This window comes from Rhipicephalus sanguineus, unplaced genomic scaffold (genome assembly GCF_013339695.2).
Source record: "Rhipicephalus sanguineus isolate Rsan-2018 unplaced genomic scaffold, BIME_Rsan_1.4 Seq691, whole genome shotgun sequence".
In the NCBI taxonomy this organism is placed as follows: Eukaryota; Metazoa; Arthropoda; class Arachnida; order Ixodida; family Ixodidae; genus Rhipicephalus; species Rhipicephalus sanguineus.
The window spans coordinates 32,395-53,213 of record NW_023615777.1 but is presented as its reverse complement, the minus strand read 5'-3'; the positions used below and the strand labels follow the sequence as shown (position 1 = coordinate 53,213).

General features: G+C 44.7%; 2 protein-coding genes across 2 annotated transcripts in view; one reads left to right on the top strand and one right to left on the bottom strand.

Moving 5' to 3' along the window:
• Positions 1 to 17,762, bottom strand: part of LOC119378105 (protein FAM204A-like) — a 40,746-nt gene extending 22,984 nt beyond the window's left edge. The window contains exons 1-4 of the mRNA XM_037647350.2: positions 17,465 to 17,762; positions 13,474 to 13,604; positions 10,604 to 10,697; positions 1,459 to 1,548 (exon numbers count right to left, since the gene is read on the bottom strand). Of these exons, the coding sequence (XP_037503278.1) occupies positions 1,459 to 1,548; positions 10,604 to 10,697; positions 13,474 to 13,604; positions 17,465 to 17,605 (456 nt within the window). The 5' untranslated portion in view covers positions 17,606 to 17,762. The remainder of the gene's footprint in view (positions 1 to 1,458; positions 1,549 to 10,603; positions 10,698 to 13,473; positions 13,605 to 17,464) is intronic.
• Positions 17,763 to 17,916: 154 nt separating this feature from the next.
• The window catches only part of LOC119378104 (protein quick-to-court), a 35,178-nt gene continuing 32,275 nt past the window's right edge, over positions 17,917 to 20,819 (top strand). Inside the window, exon 1 of the mRNA XM_049411704.1 lies at positions 17,917 to 18,033. The gene's annotated coding sequence lies outside the window, so the exon portion shown is untranslated. The remainder of the gene's footprint in view (positions 18,034 to 20,819) is intronic.

Sequence of the window (20,819 nt, the reverse complement as noted above, 5' to 3'; positions counted from 1 at the left end):
GCCTGCACGCTGTCATAAGGAGAGGTTCCTTTGGCTGTCGCGAAGGATAGACGCTGCCACCCGCGCTGGCAGATTGCTGTTGCCTAGCTCATGGACTCCGTCTCTCTGTTTCGTGTCCCTGGGCCGATTTTTCCGTATGAGCCATAGTTTTGAACAAATCGTTGTTGTTTGTTGTGATTTGAAGCTTCCGTCGTCCTTGCTTTGACTACGGACGGGATGCAGCAAGCCCAATACCCACAGCGCATGGCACGGGGCCGTTCGAGGTGCTTACAAACGCTGCGCAGATGAAATGCGCCATGCTCATGCCATCGAAAACAACGTTCTAGGGAAGGAGTCAATGTACAATAAAACTCTGTGGTTACGCATGACCTAGACAACTGCCAAAGGAAATTCTACATGGACTTTAACTAATGCATTACCAACTGTGTGAAGCAGGCGTTTGCCTGCTGTTAAGATAGTGTAACATACTGTAGAACTTTTTATTACGTGTCACAAGAACACTCGAATAACATGGAAGTAGAGAAAACTAATTTCAATAACGAAAAAAAATTCATTTCGTTCAACCCTGGATCTGGAAACCACAGTTTGATGCCACGCTGGCAAAGTCTTCTTCACAGTGTCGGTGCGTCACGCGTAAATTCGAAAGAACTGCAGGTCCAATGCACTGTGGTATTACGGGTTAAGCAAAGCTATTGTGCCTATTTTGCCGCCATGGCTTGTCAAAAACCTTGGGTGTGGCCCCCTGTGGTGATAGTCTAAACGCAATATAAGTTGATTAGACCACGCAGGCTGTCAGTCATTTCAAAAGTCATTATTACCGACTCTGTTCAGTAGCTGGTGCATGCTACTATGTGTGAGTGTACAGAGATGCATGGGCACATGGAAAGACTGCCACACATACATGTGAGCCTGCTGGTATATATACTATATGCACGCAACTACTGCAAACATCTTAATTCTATGCGATGCAGGAGGTGATTGACAGTTACTTTCACATTTTTCTGTTGTGACACCACAGCATAAAAATGTGCATAGCTCCAATTGCAATTAGGTTTCGCTTCAGCAGCGGGCCTTTGTGTTGATGCCAGACACCAATAGAAAGTATAGTGACACTGAAACCCTTGCTGCTTGCATAAGATCAAACCCATAATGTGGTACACAATCCAAAAATGACAGTTGAAGTGCGCATGTTATTACGGTCAATCAATCAATCAACAAACTGTTGGCATGTTTTAAGTTTGTGCGTGCATGTGCCATTTTTTTCTGTCTGTCTCCACTTCCTGCCTCTTCACTTAAAAATATAAAAAAGACAAGAACAATCATGACATAACATCAAAAAGAAAATGTCATATGCTTACGCCTACTCCAAAGAAGGTGACCCATTTTCTAGGACACCGAGGGAGCTCATTCGTGCAACAATAAACAACATGTTTGAAAAGGTGCGCCTTCATATCTCACCTGCCGGTTGGCCAAGTGGTCACTCAGCATCTCTGCCTTGTCAAAGTCGCCATCGGCAATGGCTGTCTCGACCAGCGATTCAAGCTCCGTCTGAAAGTGGGCACAGGCCTCTTGTACCACAAAGGAATGAGCTCTAAAGAGGGCCTACAGTTTTGTCTTTGAAAGCCTCCCATGGGTGAATACAACCCTGCTTTTCTGTTTTGCAAGGGTGGTATGGGGTGCAGTTAAATCGAGTTCCAGCACAATTATAACCACTGAGAATTACAGGGCCACGGAAATGCCAAGCCTGTCACGTACGACTGCAGCTATTCTCAGTTACCCTGAGGAACTCATGTTTTTGGTACACCTGCAGGCGTGAAACTGTCCCTTAAGTGTGCCTACATTTATACAGCTCTTCGAAGCAAAAAGGCTAAACGATTATAGTGCTAAAAAACATGCAAGCACAACAAGGGGGAGCAGACATTGGACTGGCGCCAAGGTAAACGTGACTGGTAGCCAAGCTTCCATAGAAGCCCATACGTTCAGAAAATGGCTGCTCATCAGCTGCTCAAGGGGCTTAGCGCCATCTGTGTGAGGAGGGAACACTTCCGGCAGAACAAAAAAATAAAGCGGATGTGACACAATATCCGGTAAAAATATGACGTCATCTTGCTGGCACTAGCGTGAAATTTGACCTCAAAATAGTTTTCTTAAGACCCTGATCACTAAGGACACGCGCTAAGGCGAGCCGGCAAGTCCTTGACGAGTGCGCTTGATGCTAGCTAAAATAACATTGACTCATGACTAAACAGCGGTGTTTAAGTGTACCGCCTTTTAAATCGCCTTGGTTTTACCACGAAACCTTATTCTTGGAGCTTTTATTCTGCGTCATCTTCCACAGCGTGACTAAAGTAGGCAGCAGCGTACCTCTCATGTTTACAGCGGTACTATTTGTTTCGCACGTGCGCAGGGTCCTTAAGAGCGCATTGCTTGTGTGCTTCAGTCCCAACGAGAAGAAATGATGCCTCGTCATGCGAAAATGATGACATTTCCGTATTATTCAATGGTCACAATAACGCAATTTTTTCGCACCCTACACAATGAGAAACAAGTATTGCAATAAGTACAAAAAGTGCATACACTACGTGCACTATGTTTTGCCTTATGTTCTGATAAATTACCCTACGTGTAATTGTAGTGCGACAGATAACTTAGCGATCTGCTCATCGATAACAGGAAATATAGCAGGCACTGCATGTTCACGAAGGAAACGGGGCAGCAGGAATACTGATCCACGAAAATCCAGCAAGCACACTACACCGAACCGTTGCCCCGGTGTCTTTTCTAGAAGAGATGGGTTGCCAGTAGGCTTGTGCGAATAGTAAATTTTAGGTCCGAAGCGAATTCGAAGTGAATAGTGATTTGGTCGAAGCGAATTTCGAAGCGAATTCGAATAGTTTTATATCACATATTATAAAGAAAAATGAGCATATTTGTCATGACCCAACTAACCAGCGCAATATTTTTAAAGTTGAAACAAGGCATATGCATATGTCATTCTTTTTGGTTCGAAGGGAAGTGGATGCAACTTTGAGTAATAGCAGGATTTGGCTTTCGGTAGAATGCAAGTGATAACCTGTAAAATATGTTAGGTTTTAAAATTTACTATACTTAGAGTATATAAGCCGGTATAACAAGCTTTTAAGCTTAAAAAATGATGAATCGATGTGAGGGTAATGCAGTAAAACCTCATTAACCCTTTACTGCCGGTTGTCGCGAATTCGCGACATACCGAAAAACGCCGATTAATTAACAGACGAAACGCGTTGATGCCTTCACCGGCGGCCGTCACGTATTTGCGGCGAACGTAGCTTTCAGCACGAGACATCTAGCGCCATTGCATGTAAGGTATTGCAAGCTGGAACCCAGTGTTGTGTATCAGTTGCCGGAGAGCGCGGAGCACGTGCAACAGCTCTCACTTCTTCGTTGTTTTCTGCGCGAGAACGTAAGTTCCATCTCCTATAAAATTTTTGCGATATGCACGCCTACAAGAGATTGCACACGACATGTTACGTTGTTTTGAAGTACGTTATTTTCCTGCGCAATCCTCGCTTCTGTGGTATGTCGCGAATTCGCGACATCCGGCATTTGAGTCAGTCAGTGATGACTGCTGGTATGACACGTTCATGATGGGCTTCCGCTCATTTTATGGCGAAAAAAGCTCGCAGGCGCTTGCCACCTGAAGATAAAAGTGACGACATTTGTCTCAATGACAGCGAAGACGACGATGTCGATCCTCATGCACAAGCACGAGTGTCTTCGTCGAGCAGTGAGGATGAAGACGAAGATGTGGTAGACCAGCCAAGCTAGTGCCTCTTCAAAACATGCAGTGCGGTTGAAAAAAAAAGACTGTCAAGAACAGCGGGAAGTGCCACACTAGAAAACAGGTCATCCTCAATGTGACACTGTCCGAGCTCCTATATTGAATATTTCAAGGAATTTTTATGACACCTTCACATCACACATCATTCAGCAGAGCAATCTGTTTGCGACGCAGAAAAATCCGAACAAAGGACTGGCTCTGTCTCGTAGTGAGCTAGATCTATTTCTCGGTGCCGTCACACTCATGTCATTCTGTCGGCTCCCAAGAAGTCGGCTATACCAGGCGGCGGAGTCTAGGGCACACAGGGTGGCCGACACGATGTCACGTGATTGGTAGGAGGAAATAATGTCAAACTTGCATTTACCAAAAATGACGACGCCAAGTTACGTCGCCCTGAAGAGATCCGCTTCATTGATGCGGCGATGCCGTACTTGCGTTGCATTGAACATATTGAGCTACTATTGGCTTAAGTGCCAGTTGTCGCGAATTCGCGACATACCTAAAAGTATGCATTAACGTTGCATTTTGGATAACACAACTGCTGATTTAAGTTAAGGGTGCTATTTAAAGCTGAAAAATGAAAAACAATTTTTTTCCTTCGGCGCTTTCATAATTCAGGCATTAAAGGGTTAATTTGAACTCTGTTATTTCTAAATCCCGCATAATTAGAAGGATTTTTTTGGCCCCGTATTTTGCAATGTAAATTTGAGTGGATAATTTGAAGTGGTGGTGAGTACCAGCGAGGTTAATTCGAAAACTTTGGGTGCCATGTGCCAATTCCCCGATCCCGATTTAACCGCAAATCCGCAGAAACGATGGCCCTTAGAAGCCACAAGGCAATGCAATGTGGCGGTACTAATGAGTGACAAGTGAAGCATCCCAGCCTCGCTGCTGCCAGCACAAGAAAAAACACCATGCCTGCGCTGAAACCGCAGCACAGTCACAGCAAAAGCTGGAAGAGCGGCATTTCTAGAGTCCGTTGTAAGCTCTCTTGGGGCTACTAATACAAGTACACTAGCAAGGTACCCACTACGCCATAAATAACAATTTTTGTGAAGTTGGGAAGCACCTACTAAGCCATTATTCATCATTCTGCGGGGAAGTGAGACACCAGCTACACCACTGTAAGGCATTATGTGCACTTTGTTGACACAACTGATGACGATGAAGAATTATGGCTCAGCCCTTTGTAATGGGTTGGAAGCTTTACACGGGCCACCAGTTATGTAATTTGCATTGGGTGATGCCCGGTCGCTATTTCCCTCTCCCGTCATGCTGTATAACATACGTTGTCGTGGGAGAGAGACGGGGGAGCGAAGAACTTTACTGAGACCCCAAAGAAATGGATCATGCGCTTATGGGCCTCCTCGGCAACCAATACCAGTGCACTTGCGAGGCACCCACTACGCTATAAATCACTGTACTTTTTGAAAAGTAGGGAAGCAGGCGCTATGCCATTTTTCGTCATTCTACGGAGAGCCGTGGTACCTGCTAAACGCATGTAAGGCATTATGCGCACTTTGTTGATGCTGTGCCTGATGGCGATGAAGAATTATGGCGGAGCCCTTTGTAATGGGTTGGAAGCATTCAACAACCTACTCGTTGCGCAATTCGCATTGTGTGATGCCTGGTTACAGAATTCGCGTTGTGCGACCGCTTGGTGATTATTTTGCTCTTCTACCACGCTATATTGCATATGTTAATATGGTTCCTTCCCGACATGAAGCCTGTATAGGACCTTTTTGCAAAGCAGCTTCAAGCACCGGCATGTCTCAGAGGTTGAATACTGGGCTCCCACGTAGAGAGCCCAGGTTCGAACCTTGTTCCATCCTGGAATATTTTCTTATTTCGTTTTTTTTATTTCGAGCTATAGTGGTTACGGACTCCGGCGGCGGACAACTACGGCGCCAAAAACGGCCGCTGAAATGATCTCATAACAGCTTTCGCTGTAAAAACTGAACAAAATGTGGTCTCGTGATCAGCTGAAATGTGCGCCTGCGGAAAAGACGTGCTTCACTGCAAGACAGCAGTGACACGCGGGCAGCATGACTCATGCTTCTATCAACGTCAGCGCGTCATGATTTACCCATTCTTTCTGGGAACATACAGAAATTAATAAAGGGTGATCTGACAGAATTCGCGATGTATGCGAACCTCCGAATGGCGGTTGTTCCGGCAATTTGCGCATTTGCACTTCTGGCGGAGTACTTGCCTGCAACGCCTACTTCGAAAACTCAGTTCGAAAGCTTCAATGAGCATCTTTTCCACCAGAACACATCGCAATCCATCACACTGGTCATTATTAAATTCTTTATTATTGCGATAGCAATTATGGACAGTCTCGGCTGGATTTTGCCGTCGCCGTCGCCGTCGCCGCCGTCATGCACCGTATATGTATAAGTATGTATATATATAAAGGCCCCAAAGAAAAATAACTCAAAAAATGCTTCCGAGAGCGCGGAATCGACCGGGATACTCTTGCTGATCCGCAGCGAGCGGCGCTCCAACTACGCCACGAAACACAGATCCTCCACGACGCTAACGGCGAGCCTTATATTACACACCATTTTAGCGCTGACGGACTCGAGACAGCAGCGATAATAATCGTTTCTTCATTACCAGCGAGGTGGCGCTAGGATCCCGACGGGGCATTTAAAAGTAGTCGGCGAGCTCTGCTCGCTTCTTCTTATATTTGCGCATGGGAGAAGCTTGCCCTTCCGCTGGTTCTGCTCGCGCGGTCACCTCGTGTGCGGGGGTCGAGGAATGTTTCACGCTTTCACCGTGATGTCCGCGCTCATGTTACGGCGCGTACGAAGTCACTCGAGCTCAGGACGCCGCCAAACGAACAAACAGAAGATGAGCGCGAACTATCAAGTGTCACAGATCGACACTTGAAGCACGCTAGTTTCCTTCGCTGCTTCGGCCGCCTTTGCAACAGAAGCGCTGTTCCAACTGAGACTATTAGTTCCTTGCTATCGCATTCATTGCTTCGCCCTTGCGGCGAAACTGTGACTTTTTTTACCAGAAAGAATGGGCGGATGGTCGCATCATGATGCGCTGACGCTGCAAGGAGCAGGTGACATGCTGCCCGCGTGTCACCACTGTGTTGCAGCGAAGCACGTCTTTTCCGCAGGCGCACATTTCAGTTGGCCACGAGACCGTTTTAGATGCGAAGCATTTTATAGCAGAGTTCAAACCGGTGGTGGTGGTGGTGGTGGTGGTGTGCGGCGTGACCACCCTTACTGCGCATGCGCAAACACTCCCCACACACGTCCTCTCCACTATACCTATCCCCTTTTCCCCTCTCCACTTCCCCCCTCCCCTTCTCCGCTCCTCTGAAACGCGGGCTCGACGTACCGAAATTCCCTCCTGCGCAACGCCGAGATGAGCGCCAGCGCATCCCCTCCCCCTCTCTCTCCTCTCCTATGCTGCCCCCCCCCTCGCGCGCCTGTCGACCGCGTTCCCCGCTCGCCCTGTGAGAATTAACGGCCAGGCTAGAGGGAAGACACGACGCGCGTAGCGTTCCTCTTCGCGTTCCACGACGCGAGGTCGGTAGCATGCCCAACGAACGCCAACGGAACGCGATCGTGCAAGTGCTCCGGCTTCGCATCGCCTCATGGTCCCCTTTAGCGGAAAATGGCGAAATTTTTTTTTCCTCTTTCTTTCTTTTTCTTGTGCTGGCAGCAGCGAGGCCCGCCGTTCCCCCGGTTTAGCGGCAAAATTGGGACTAGGTATTGTTGGAAGACATAACCCTTGTAGCCACAAACTAGCAGGAACAGCAAACGACCAGCTCTCATTACTTCCAGTAATTCAAAGTTCCTTGCATCCTGCTTTTTGTATGTTCGGTTAATTCGAAAACCCGCTTAATTAGATTTTTCACAGTCCTAGTGACTTTGAATTAACGAGGTTTTAGTGTATGTTCATTTAAACTTGGAAGTGGGGCTTCGCGACAGTGCAGATTTCTCCTGGAAAGGTGTATTCATGTTATAGCACACCTTCACTGCAGTAAAACCACCTTTACAAGCGGTTACATGCGGTTTATATATGTCTATTCGTTCATATCGAATACTTCGAAATTTCCTAGAATTTAAATTTGTTTCGAAGTGAATTCGAATACTGTAATAGTCGTTCGAATATTCGAAGTGCCCGAATATTCGCACAAGCCTAGTCACCAGGCATACGCGTGTTGCTACTGCATCCTTCCACACCGCATCGTTTCCGCGGGCACAGAGAAAAGCGTTCGGCGTAAAATGTAAGCCGCGTCGTCCCTTTGCCTGTTGAGCACCGTAATCAACACGTTCACCAACGATGAATCGCACCTCGCAACTCCGCGCACAACAAAATTCAAGTTCTCATGGCAATATTTCAGAGAACGCACGCAAGTGCGAAACACCAGAACATGTGAGGGGGCGTGTCATCGCAGACGAACTTTACCAGCGCGCCTTTCCACACACTGCAAAGGCTACACTGAATAACACTGACATGTGCCTCTCTTCAGGGGGCGCAAAGAAAAAGGTTTTTCATAACAATTAAACACTGCCATATATTCTTGGCACATTGTACCTACATAATATTGTTCAGGAAATAAATGTCATTTGTAAAACATAAAGATTGCTTCAGCCTTGAATAAAACGTGGTTTTTCGCTATTAGTGTTTGTTCCCTCCAAACATAGTTGCGCTTCAATCGCAGCACGCATAACTCCCCTCGCTGGTGTCGTTGGCAAAAGGTTCTGAACCGCTTTTCACCCGAAGCTTCGCGACCTGTTTCTATCGACCTTGCTGGTGCTACTAACGACTGTTTATTTGAGTCCCACTCACTGAGTCACGTTGTCATGCTGTTGCACATGTGCAACATCGCATTGGAAAAAAACTAATAAAATATGATAAAAATGTGAATACGCAATGACACCAGCAGTGTATAAGGTGCAACTGACAGCTGCACAAGCCAAAAGAAGCCCTGCAGAAATTGATATTCAGAAGCATGCAAGGATATTGCAGCCTCGCTTATACACACACCATCATTCTTTCTGAAAAATAATGCGGCCAAAGCAAGCCAAGATGAACAGCTCTGGCTTTTGCCTAGTATCTCGGTGTCACGGAAAATTTGCTCACACCCACATGCAGAGATGTGCACAACTAAATGCACCTAATTGTCCTCTTTTCTGCATTTAGTGCATGCTCCCTAAGCCAATCATTGATTCATCTTTCGGTATGGCCAATGTACAATTTCTCACACGACATGGGAATGGAGTAAACAACTCCAACAGAGCATTTAACGAAAGGGTTTGCATGCCTGGTGCTGCATCTTCATTTGCTTCCAACGCAGATTCAAGGACAATGTTTTTGCAGCTTATTAGGGGCAGAGAAAAAACCAGAGGCGCTTCATGCCTGCTTGCCACCTTCTTGAAACCGTGTGACAAGGTGTGCACGTATGGCATGACCCACTGGCCTCCTATTCAAATCCCAAGCCTGCGGCCCCACCCTCTCTGCTCCATATTTGAGTCTTTGCAAGAGCGACTCGGCGACTGCTACAATGACCTCTGAAGGGTAGCCTGCCGCCAAAAGGCAGGTCACTTGCCAATCAAGGCTTTCCTGCACGCGATGCGGGCACGACTTTCTGAGAGCAGATTTCAGGCACTGCACAGAAATTTCCCTTTTTATGAGCTTAAAGAGGGCCGAGCCAAAAGGCAACAACTTTCTTTTTGGCACAGGGAGAATACGCCCAGCATACATGAGGTGCATGGAATTGCAACTCATTAGAGTTAGGGATCTCGTGCGTAAAAACAAGCCCTCGTCCAACATGACTAAAAACATCCAAAATGTCTGACATAATGTTAGGCGAAGAAAAATCACTGTGCCTGGTTAAAAGTGCCAAAAAATCATCTACATATCTCAAAACTTTTAAAACCGACATCCCATTAAAAGCAGCATGCAAGGAAAAAAATCAATACCCCACAAAAAAATATAGCATAAAACAGGAGCTACGCATGCTCCAATACACACATTTTGTCATTGCAAGTAAGGTTGCTCGTCAAAAACAATAAGTGTGACGCTGCGATAAAATTCGAGCAAAGTTATGAAATTGTCAGTGGAAACCGCTGCGTAATTTTGGAAATCACACTCATCGTTCTTTTCAATGTGGGACTTAACTGCCTCTAGAAGCTTGTCTTGAAGCACAGAATAATGAAGATCTTCTATGTGTATTTAAACTCAGTGAGTGTGACTCAAACAGTTGTTAGTAGCGCCAATCCATTGTCTGCTCCCCCCTTTTTGTGCTCGTCATTCTTTTTTAGCGCTCTTTGAGTGTCCATGGAAAGCAAACTAGCCCATCAGTCCTTTCTGCTAAAGTATATTTTCTAAGAAAGGAATTTCCTCAACAGTAGAGCGGAGCTGATCTGCTTCAGTTTGGTCCTCATGCTTGAGGTTGTAGACTAGTGTCACCTGCTCAGGCGGTTAAGCAATGGATTTCAAGCTGTGTTCACCCCAAGTTTAATCCACGAATTAGGAGTCAAATTGTCTACCACGAAAATACGCAATTTACACAAATACTATGAGGTAAATGTTTCATCAACCGCGAAAATTTTGCCTTACTGCAAAGCAGACGAAGATTTTCCCTTCCAAGAATCTGCCTTAGTCTTACTCACTATTCTAGCCAATGGCTGACAAACTCTGGTAGCGACCACAATTAACTCGTTTTGCACACAGCACACAATTTTCATAAGGAGCGTCAGGGAACAAAAGCTAAATGAACACATAAGAGTTGCTGGTTATTATGCAAATTACCTTGGGCCCGCAGCTCCCATGAGGTACTGGACCCTCAAGGTGGTCGTTTACGGTGAGGAAGGGGCGCACCTGCTGCCACTTCTGCTGATCCTCACTGTGCAGAGTGACAGAAAGAAATAATGGCATCATTTTTTAAAAAGCCAAAAAGACAGAACACTGTAATTTCCAATAAAAGTCACAACTGCATGGTATGAGAGAGACAAAAACATTCAAAAGCAGCATGAATAAAGATGCTTTATCAATACTGAAACACAACGTCTTCATCGTTGAACGGAATGTCCATGCTGATTCCCAATCACAGCCTTCATCCGGCCCATATATGCAGCAATATGGTTATGCCAGCATGCATTGACAGTGTCTGAGCAGTTGCTGAGAACAAGTAGTGAGGCTGCAGTTCTGTTTGGTTCACTGCAACCAAGCAGCTTGTAACGTCTTTGAAATGTACACTTTAACAAAAGAGCAAAATTTTAGAAATCGTTTGTGGCACTTATGGAAACTCTTTAAAGCCAATTATTTATTGCTCAGAAAGCATCCTCCAAACTGCAGTGCACCCACTAAATCTAGCTCCGCTGCAAAGTTACTTCAAAGTTGAAAAGTCAACACTAAAGTGAAGGCCACATTAGTCATGCGTGTACATAACTAGTTGCTGTAGTTACTGTGAACACTCTAGAGATACTTTAACAAAGCGTTATGTTTTATAGTAGCTGTAATACGTTCTAGTAGTGTAATTTTGTACTCAATTTCAGATACCGAGGGTGACTGGTTGCCAGAGAAGTTTATTGTCTCAGTACATGACTTGTGAAACATATTGGCACTTTGACATCATTATTTGCCGATTTTGTGGTAGACAATGCAAAACGCAGGCACCCAAGAGTTCAACATTAAGGTGCTTTTGTGCAACCACACAAGATGGAAGTTTAGCAGAAGATGAAGGTTCGACATGATAACTCACTGAACAACACTTCATTAAAGTATCTATGCACTGTTTTTCATCATGAAATTGAACAACAAATGCCACTGCAGCCAAGAAGGGGGCTTTTCTCCATCAGGGCAGAGGCCGCTTTCTTTATGTTTTCATGTATGCCAAAACTCACTTCCCACCCTCCACTTTCAACGGGAAAGGAGAAGAGCTGAGAAGCATAACTCAAATCAAAGTCCTCGAAAAACAACAAAAATATAAAAGGATGGGGAACGGAAAGGGTGGATTGTGATAACAGAGCCGCGATCACAATTCCAAATCTTAGTCCTCAGGGTAGAACACTGAGTGAGTTGGCAGGTGTTTGTCTATGCGTATGTACAACACTTCACGATGTACTTAAACAGCTGCCCCAGAAGGACACATGTTGGAGGAAGGGACAAAGGACCTCCTCTCCCTTTCCCACATTCCTTTCCATTTGGACTTCAGTTGCCCTTCTCTTCAGACAAGCCTACCCTCACACCTCAGTGAGAGTGGACAAGAGTCAGCTAGACACACGTAAAAACTTGAAAAGCAAGCACTGAGATGGGGCTAGTTGGTAGCTTCCGAAAGCGCAAATGAAATGACAACATATCCTGTGTTCTCCTTTCGTGGTGCTGTTTATTTTGCACTTTCATAGACATTGGCTCAAGCGAAATACCTGGTCCAACGACTTTTTCAACCATCTTATTGCACTCAGATGAGGCGGGCATTCATGGTCGACTTGCGCTGGGTTAAGTCAAATGGGGATGCACAAGACGAGAACGCTTCTTTCTACAACTTTCCACCTGCACCATAACTACAAAGGACAGAAATGAAAACGACTGTGTGGCATGATCAGACGTGGGCACCCTAAGGAGGGCGTTTCACCTTCAGGTGGCAAGGTGAGGATCAGCTCAGAGAAAATGCTGAGGGAGGGTTGACACAGCAACGCAATGGCACTGACAATGCTACGTAAATGATGACACCACTTACTAGCTTAAGTTATATTAAAATGTTTTGGCTGCCTTCACAAAAGCACCAGGCATATTTTTGTTTGTGATAAAGATTCCTCGTTGGTTGCTAGCAATTCTTGTCATTGGTTCTTTCATTTCGTTGAAAAGTTGAACTGTTATATCTGAACCTATTGTACGTAAACCTCCACACAGTGAGTGATCTTGTTCACGGAGCAAATCTCTTGTGACTTCATATTCAAGAAGGTTCAGTACTAAAACAAGACACAGTGGACAAAAAAGCGACAAGGACAAGTGCATGCCGCACTTGTTCTTGTTGCTTTTTTTGTCCACTGTGTCCAGTTTTAGCATTTAATCTTTCTGATTATGAATACCAACTAGCCTGCTCTCATTCCTTGTCGCTGTGCACAGCATCTGAAGCGTCCCTTCAGGCGATACCAAGTATTTGCACTGCTTTCCAGGCACGATTCCAGAAAGGTTGCTTTCCTGTAAGTTGAACACATCTAATATACAAATTTCTTCATTTAAACCACCTCCTCACTAAATAAGATTAAGCACTACCTCTTGGTACACATGTGCAATATCGTTTTTCCATAAAGTTTGTGTTGTTTTAAATTCAGGCATTGAGGTTTGTTCAATTGAATTATATCTGAATTCTATGTTCCACACATTACCTGGCTTCAAAGGTTAGAAAAGTTTGCAAATTACTTCACCAAACTGAAGAAGTCCTTTTCAGCATGACTCCAACGTATGTGCATTTTGCCAATGGAAATGAATTACTTTGATAACAGAAGATCTGTAAATTGTTGCCAGTGGGTTTTTTCAGGCAATTCTCATTTATTGCGACACATTCTATGTTCTGGAAGATGTGTACTTTGAGGGGTTAAATGCTGCCATTAACAAGGAATGATGGCAGTGACCTCTCCAGGTTATATTTATTGCCAGCTACAGCCGGGCCTCACCTATTGCTGCCCTCGGTAGTCGATGCCTGCTGCAGCCGCCTCCTCATGCGAGCCATGCGACGCTGCTCACTTCGGCTCCGCTTATTCTTCTGACGCAGGCTGCTGGCTTCCAGGCTTGCAATGGCCAGCTTCTGCATTGCGACATCATAGGTTCACTGTAAGAAGCAAACTCATACACTGTAAGGATGCAACGTTTATATGAGTGGCCAAGAAACAGGTTGGTACCATAGTCTCAAGGCAGGCAGCGTGCATACGAGACCAAAATTTTCATAATAAAGGCTACTTCACCCTGACTTCACCAGATCAACGGAAAGCAGAGTGGAAGGGAAAAACAGACACAAGTGCTGCCTGCCAAATGAACTTTATTATTGCAGACATACGAGCACACACGTACGCCCACTTGATGACAGACGCAACGACCAAAGTAAAATTACAATGGCGAAACCGACACCCATAATCCCAATACTATATAGTTTTCCTAAGGCTCCCTTAGCTTGCTGTCCATTCTCCTCACGCCGGCTTCCTTGCATGGGATTTGATGTGCTCAATATTAACCTGTATATCTGCTGTCAGGGAATCCTGGAGAAAGCTCCATGCTTTCTTCTGCTTCAATATACGCCTTCCGGCACTTGTCATTCTACCATGGAACACAGTGCTTACTAAACAATCCACTTGTTTCGGGAATATATTACAACACAGCATTAATCAGAAAAGCTGTAGGTAGTTGATGGCCCTATTTATGCTTAAAAGCACTAGCAGCCCACTTTATAAAAGAACATTCCCAAGTGTTCTAAATCAACTGAGTCAACCTTCCAATCAAGTACCCGTGGAGGTCACTGATTTGATTTTGGTGCGCTCAAAACTAGCGGGAAGTGGTTGCTCTCATAAAAACTTTTTAATAACATCCATTTAAGATGAGGCTAAAGGGTTGGAGATAGTACAATGCTAAGACCTATAGATGAATAGGTTCTAATTGCAAGACAATATGTTGGTTCATTGAGATTCAATAAACATTAGAAGAAAAATGAAACTGCTCAATCAAATGGTCTTGTGCATGACAGTGAGAACTGTCCCATGGGCTGCTGCATGCTCTGAAATCTCCAAACACCAGACAAGGTCAAGATAATTAATCTATTAAAGACTCGAATTCCTGCTTGTGGAGATTCTAATGTGGGGGTATATAAAGAGAGCAAATGGTAATCGCTTTACTTAAGAGCCCAGATAGAATGGCCACTGCTTCAAGGGCAGTTTGTAGTTGTAAATGCTGACACGCTATACTTCTGTCAGCTACTGTGTCTACACTGGCAGATGATGCGATATCACTTTACAGAGGAAGTTCATGCATCTAGAATTTAGGTGCATCTCCTGTACACACAGCAACATTGGGCTGAATTCCCATAGAAGTGTTCGGATATCATCAGAGGTTTTTTTTATTTCATTTATTTATTTGTTTGACAATACACGACTGTTGCCAATACCTGACTATGCCTCCAGCACCATGCGGTACATTCGTCACACAATGCAACCGCATTGGAAAAAAGAAATGCAAGAGTACAATAACATTATGAAGAACTAAAAGAAAGCTTATACAAAAAAAATAAACAAATAAAACAAGGCAACAAAAGTGTATAAAATAACATACACATCTCATTACAAAGCACATGTGGAATAAAAAAGAGCAAAAGTAATGCAGACACCGGTGTTCCATATGGGAACATATATACAGACTCCCGTACATAAATAGCCACGTGAATAGTCACATATATAACACTTTTATACATACACATAAGGCAAATGAAATAACTATGTACATTCAAGGCTTCAAGCCACTTCTCTGTATGACTAAGCGTGCTCAAGGAAGTACATCTTCAACCTCTTTCTGAAAGATGATGTGGAAGAAGAATGCACTGTCGAGCTTAGTACTTGTGGATGAATATTTAGCAGATGAGAGATTTGCCGTTTTAACAGTCACTGGCCATAGATAGTTCTAGTTTTTGGTTTCAGAAAATTGAATGCCTGATGTTGTAGTTTCGAATGCTGTTAGTATAGGTAGCAAGAAATTGGTAAGGGTCATTTGTATATTTCGTAAATATAAGCTCAGAGAGACGCTGGCTATATATTTCACGAATGCAAAGAATATGCTCTCATGAAAAACAAGAGGATACGTGTCCATGGTATGATAAGTTACGAATGAAACGAACAGCTCTTTTTTGCATGAGATACAGGTTATTTAGATAAGACGGCAACGTATCTCCCCAAATAAGAACACAGTAGTGCTAACAAGAATGAATTAAGGAAAAGTAGTATACTTGACGCTTTAAGGGCTTGAGTAACAAGGTCCAATATCTTTTAGCGTACCTATGTTGCTTACAAGGAATTCTATGTGTGGTGTCCACCGTAAATGTTCATGTAATTGCACTCCAACGAACTTATCTTGAGAGACTCCTTCCAATACCTGCGACTTAAATAAAAGTGGAGGGGATGAAAGAAGTGGCTTATTAGTGGCACGGAATGTAATGAACTCAGTTTTGGTGACATTTAAATTTAACTGATTAGCGCTTAACCAGACCTCTGGTGTTCCACTGTGTTTTATGTATCCGTATTGATTATGAGTTTGTGCTGTGTGTTCAAAAGGTTGTTTAACTTACAGAGCCCTTTCCAGGCCCTGTAATGTGGAATTTATATTTTCTGGAGTGACCAATAGGATCACACTGGTCCTTATACGTTGGCTGAGCCGACAGGCTGGGTGTAGCGTCCAGTGCATCTTGTGAGGCACTAGACATGCGCTTGTGTGAGCAAGAAGTTTTCTGTGAATGTCTCGCCTCCGAAGAAGACACCTCTGCGCTTACCAGCCTAAAGGTCAATGTGACCGCATTAGGGTCGAAGCTGTACTGGTTGTTACCAAAACTAGCAGAGGTTACCAATGTTAGTGGAAAGTTTGGGGAGGCCAGGGCAGCCTTGGCTGCTGTCACCATGTGGGTAATGGCAGTCCAGCCCTTTCGCTTCACATGGTGCAGGCTGACACCTGTTGTGGTGGTGCCCCCTGTTGCACAACCGCATGAACTCTTGCCAAATGAAAGTATGATACAGTGAGAGTAACTGTCATGCTTCTCTAAATGTTATTTCTTTTTACCTTGATAGTAATAATTTCCTCTTCTTTTTTAGACTTTCACAGCATCAAGAGTAGGCTAGCTGACAGTGGACAGTGCCACAGCAGTAGTTTGCTGTGTGGTCATCGACGCCACACTTCGTACAGGTTACCTTACCACAGCAATTGTGGGAGACGTGACCAAATTTCTGGCACTTGAAGCAGCATCGAGGGTTCAATATGCAAGGCCCGACTTTGAGGTGTATGTACCCTATTTCAACTAATTCTGGGAGAATGCTTGGTGCAAGTTTTGAGAATCCCATGGAGTGCCAAACAAACAAATAAATTGTCCGTAAGAAAAATCAATCCTGGATGTTCTTTTGAAGCAAAGATAATGATCGTTAAAACCACGACCTAGTCCATGGGTTCAAACGCCCATATTCAGATCACGTCATGCGAGTCAGTGTTCAGTGGAGAGAAAGTCAATGTTAGTTAAAATGGAATGCATGAGAAAAAGAGGCAGGTCATGCACAAAATGGTATTTTGGAGGCAACAGGGAAATAGGTAGGCGAGCTTAAAGAACTTGTATTAAATAGACCTCACTGACCTGCGACTTGGCGGTGCATAACAGCAGAAAGGTTTAACTTGCAATTGCAGTTAAAAAAAAAGGAAAAAAAAACGGGCACCCGCAGCCTTGTTTGGTTCGGAGCGCGACGTCAAGAAGATGAGCTGCCTCCTCGATTTGTCGTTCCAAGTAGCACAAGAGGGCCTGTATGCTTGTCTGTACTCACGCAATGCAGCGATGAACACTCCTGTGCAACTCAAGTACGACTTGTGCGATCTGCAAGACGTGAAATTAAACAGCCGCTGTACTGTACGAAACTACAAAATGTCGAAACCAACCTCTTCCATGCGAACAACCGTCGTACCAGGAGTGCCTGTGGTGGCGCATGCCGGCACTTGCGACTTGGGCTCGGCCTTTCTCTTTCTTGTGGCAAAGACATCGATCTCGCTCAGGTCAAGCTCCTCATCCGTAGAACTCATAATGACCGCGCAGCGGTTTGTTTACCTCTAGGCGTTCACAGCGACGCAGTGTGCCACAGTCCGTTCGTCATAACGCCACGACGGGTGAGAACACGTTCACGCATATCAAACGTATTAGCTCGTGTGTGTGTTCAGTAGGTCGACTACCGCCGGTACCGCCGGCACTCTTGCATGGGCCTGTCGATGCGAGTTTCATTAATTTTATAAGCGGTGTCTGCAACTCCGCAACTTGCGTGGCGCCGCCTAGCACGCCAGCGGCAAGGTTGACCAGGTGGCTCCACCTAGCAGTCGCTTCCTTGTTTCCGGCTTTCCGTTTCGGACTTCTCAGCTGTTTCAGCCAAGCGTTTCGGCCAAGCATCAGCGATCTCTCCGCGTCAACATCGTGCGCTTTGCTGGACTCTGCGAGTTGGGAGGATTGGCCCAGGAACGTAAGCGTTACCTATACTAAACATTACGCTTTGCGGACGTGTGTACAGTGTGTAAGTTGCTCGTCTTCCCAGCCTGATGGTCCGTGCGTGGCCCGTTTCTGGCGCTCCGCAGTGCTATGCAGTGCCACGAGCGCACGATGCGAATAAAACTTTTTTCGCGATATTCCGTAGAGTATTGAAGTACACTTGTATGACAACCTTTGCAGCGTTTCCTTCGTGGAAGAAAGAAAGACGAGGAGGTCCCCGTGGACACGTATTTTTCTTTCCTGTTTCTGTGACCTAGATATGTCAAAACACTTCGCGTGCTTCAAGAGCGCCGCATAAACTTATTTCGCAATAAATGTCTCTCTCGTTAGGTTCGTCGCCTACGCTTGAGAATTAATTAGCCTATGAATTATAGGGTGGCAGTAGCAGTCGTTGTGGTGTGATAAGCATCTTTGAGCAAGTAATAAGCTTCACGCAGCACCGAAACACAAAAAGTTCTCCATATGCCATTTCATTCGCATAACCTTTAAGTGCCGTGCAGGTGTTACTGAAAGGAGTTGACGAGAACAAAAAGGAACAAGTTGTGAAACAAGAGAGAAGGGGCAAGGTTGATATGCTAGAAGGATCAGGGGGTGAAGTGAAAGGGAGGGAAAGGCTGAGTGTGTGCCCCCCTTCTCCTCCGGTCCACATTACCTGCTAGCCCATTTCATTCTAGACATGTCGTATGCACTGCCGGAATGACCCAATTACGAACATTTATTTCATGTATTGATCACAAGAATGATCACAAATCACAATATTGATTACAAAAATGTCGGGTTTTTATTTTGTGTGCCATTCTTAGTGTTCACACAGCTTGGTGTTCAACCCCCCTTGTGAAAATGGGAAGCTGACCTTTACTAATGACACGTTGGAGACTTTCGGCATGTTGGGTGGAGACGATAGAGGTGTAGCTCTGACTCCGGGGTCAGAGAGAAGAGATTCATAGTTAACAATGATTGGTTGATTTTCATTAGTGTAATACCCATCTTGCGATATACACGTACACAGGACAAGTGAAGGTGCATGGAGCAGCTACAAAGGTTTGATGCTTTTTTTTTTCTTTCCCCAGTTGGGAGACACTAGTAGTCTGATGACAGCTTGGAACTCAGCACAGCTAGAGATGCAAAAGAAATGACGAAACACAAGCGCTAGCTATCAACAACAAAATACGCATGCAAGCCGCATTCACAGCAGTAGCGGAGCTTTTCGCCACATGACATCATCGAAGCAATTTTAAAGTTTGGTTGGTTTGTGGAGTCCCAAAGTGACTCAGGCTATGAGAGATGCCGTAGTGGAGGGCTCCGGATAATTGCGACCAGCTGGGGTTCTTTAACGTGCCCTGAAATCGAACAGTACAGGGGTCTCTGTCATTTCATCCCCATTGAAATGCGACCACCACGGTCACGAACAAACCCAAGTCTTTCGGGTCAGCAGACGAGCACCACTGAGCCACTGCAGCGACCGATTTGAATAGTTATACCACACCAAGAACAAAGAGAAATCCCAATAATACATTTCATATGAAGTCATTTCTCAGAGCATTAATTGATTTCTTTAGGAGACGGTGGTACTGAAGGTTCGATTATGCATAGGTCAGCAGCGGGTAGGATGTGCTCAGTTTATAACTTGGTCATCATCATCATCCGTCAGCCTATCTTATGTCCTCTGCAGGACAAAGGGCTCTCCCATTGACCTCCGACCCACCCTGTCCTGCGTGAGCTTGTTCCATCTTATGCCTCTAAAATTCTTAATTTTATCACTGCACGTAACCCTTTGCCGTCCTCTGCTGCAGTTCCGAACTCTTGGTATCCATTCTGCTGCCCTAACGTACCATCGGTTATCTGGCTTTCATTTACGTGACGTAGCCAGGTTCATTTCTCCTCTTAATATCAACTAGCCCTGTTCATTCTCTGATCCACTCTGCTGTTTATCTTTTAGTTCGACTTCTATCATTTTTTGTTCCATTACATGTTCGCTTGGTGGTTCTTAACTTCTTGAGTTTCATTGTTATTCTCCACGTTTCTACCACATTTGTTAGAACTGGCAAACAGCAATGGTTGTACGCATTCCGATTTCCACTTTAGTGACAGTGGTAAGTTACCAGTCATGAGTTGAGAATGTCTACCGCATCCGCACCAGCCCATCCTTGTTCTTCGGTGAATTTCCTTTACATGAGTAGGCTCACCTGTTCGTGTTTGACATAGATATACGTACACTTCTACAGACTCTAGGATCCGGTGTGTCTACCGCAAACTCTCACTCTTTTGTTGTAACATGTAGTACTATTTTTGTTTTCAGCATCCTCATCTTGAACATGTGCAATAAGGCCAAGCTACAAAAACTTGAGTAGCGTAGGACCAAGGGCAATAAAACTATTAGGCAACCAGTCAGCCACATTAATGTCCACGAGTTCTGCTTATTTCTTCGCACAGTTTTTTATTGGATTACGTTATCTGAAGAACCAGTGAACTCTGTCTCATTGGATTCATTTGCTCAGTGTACTGGAAATATTACTTATCCTTGAAGTTGGAGTCTAATATTGGAATATACTTCAATTTAAATGATATTCTCTTGTATCAGCAACAATTTATGTAGAGTGCATTGCCGTGTCTTTCTGTTGATTCCTTCTACAACTACGCCAAGCAATTCAATGCATCTAACTTTATTTGCTGTTTGTATTCCTTCTATAAATTCTGCATGGTCCCTAGAAGGGCCTACAGTATCTGTAAATAAATAATTAAAGTAAAACCTACCTCAAC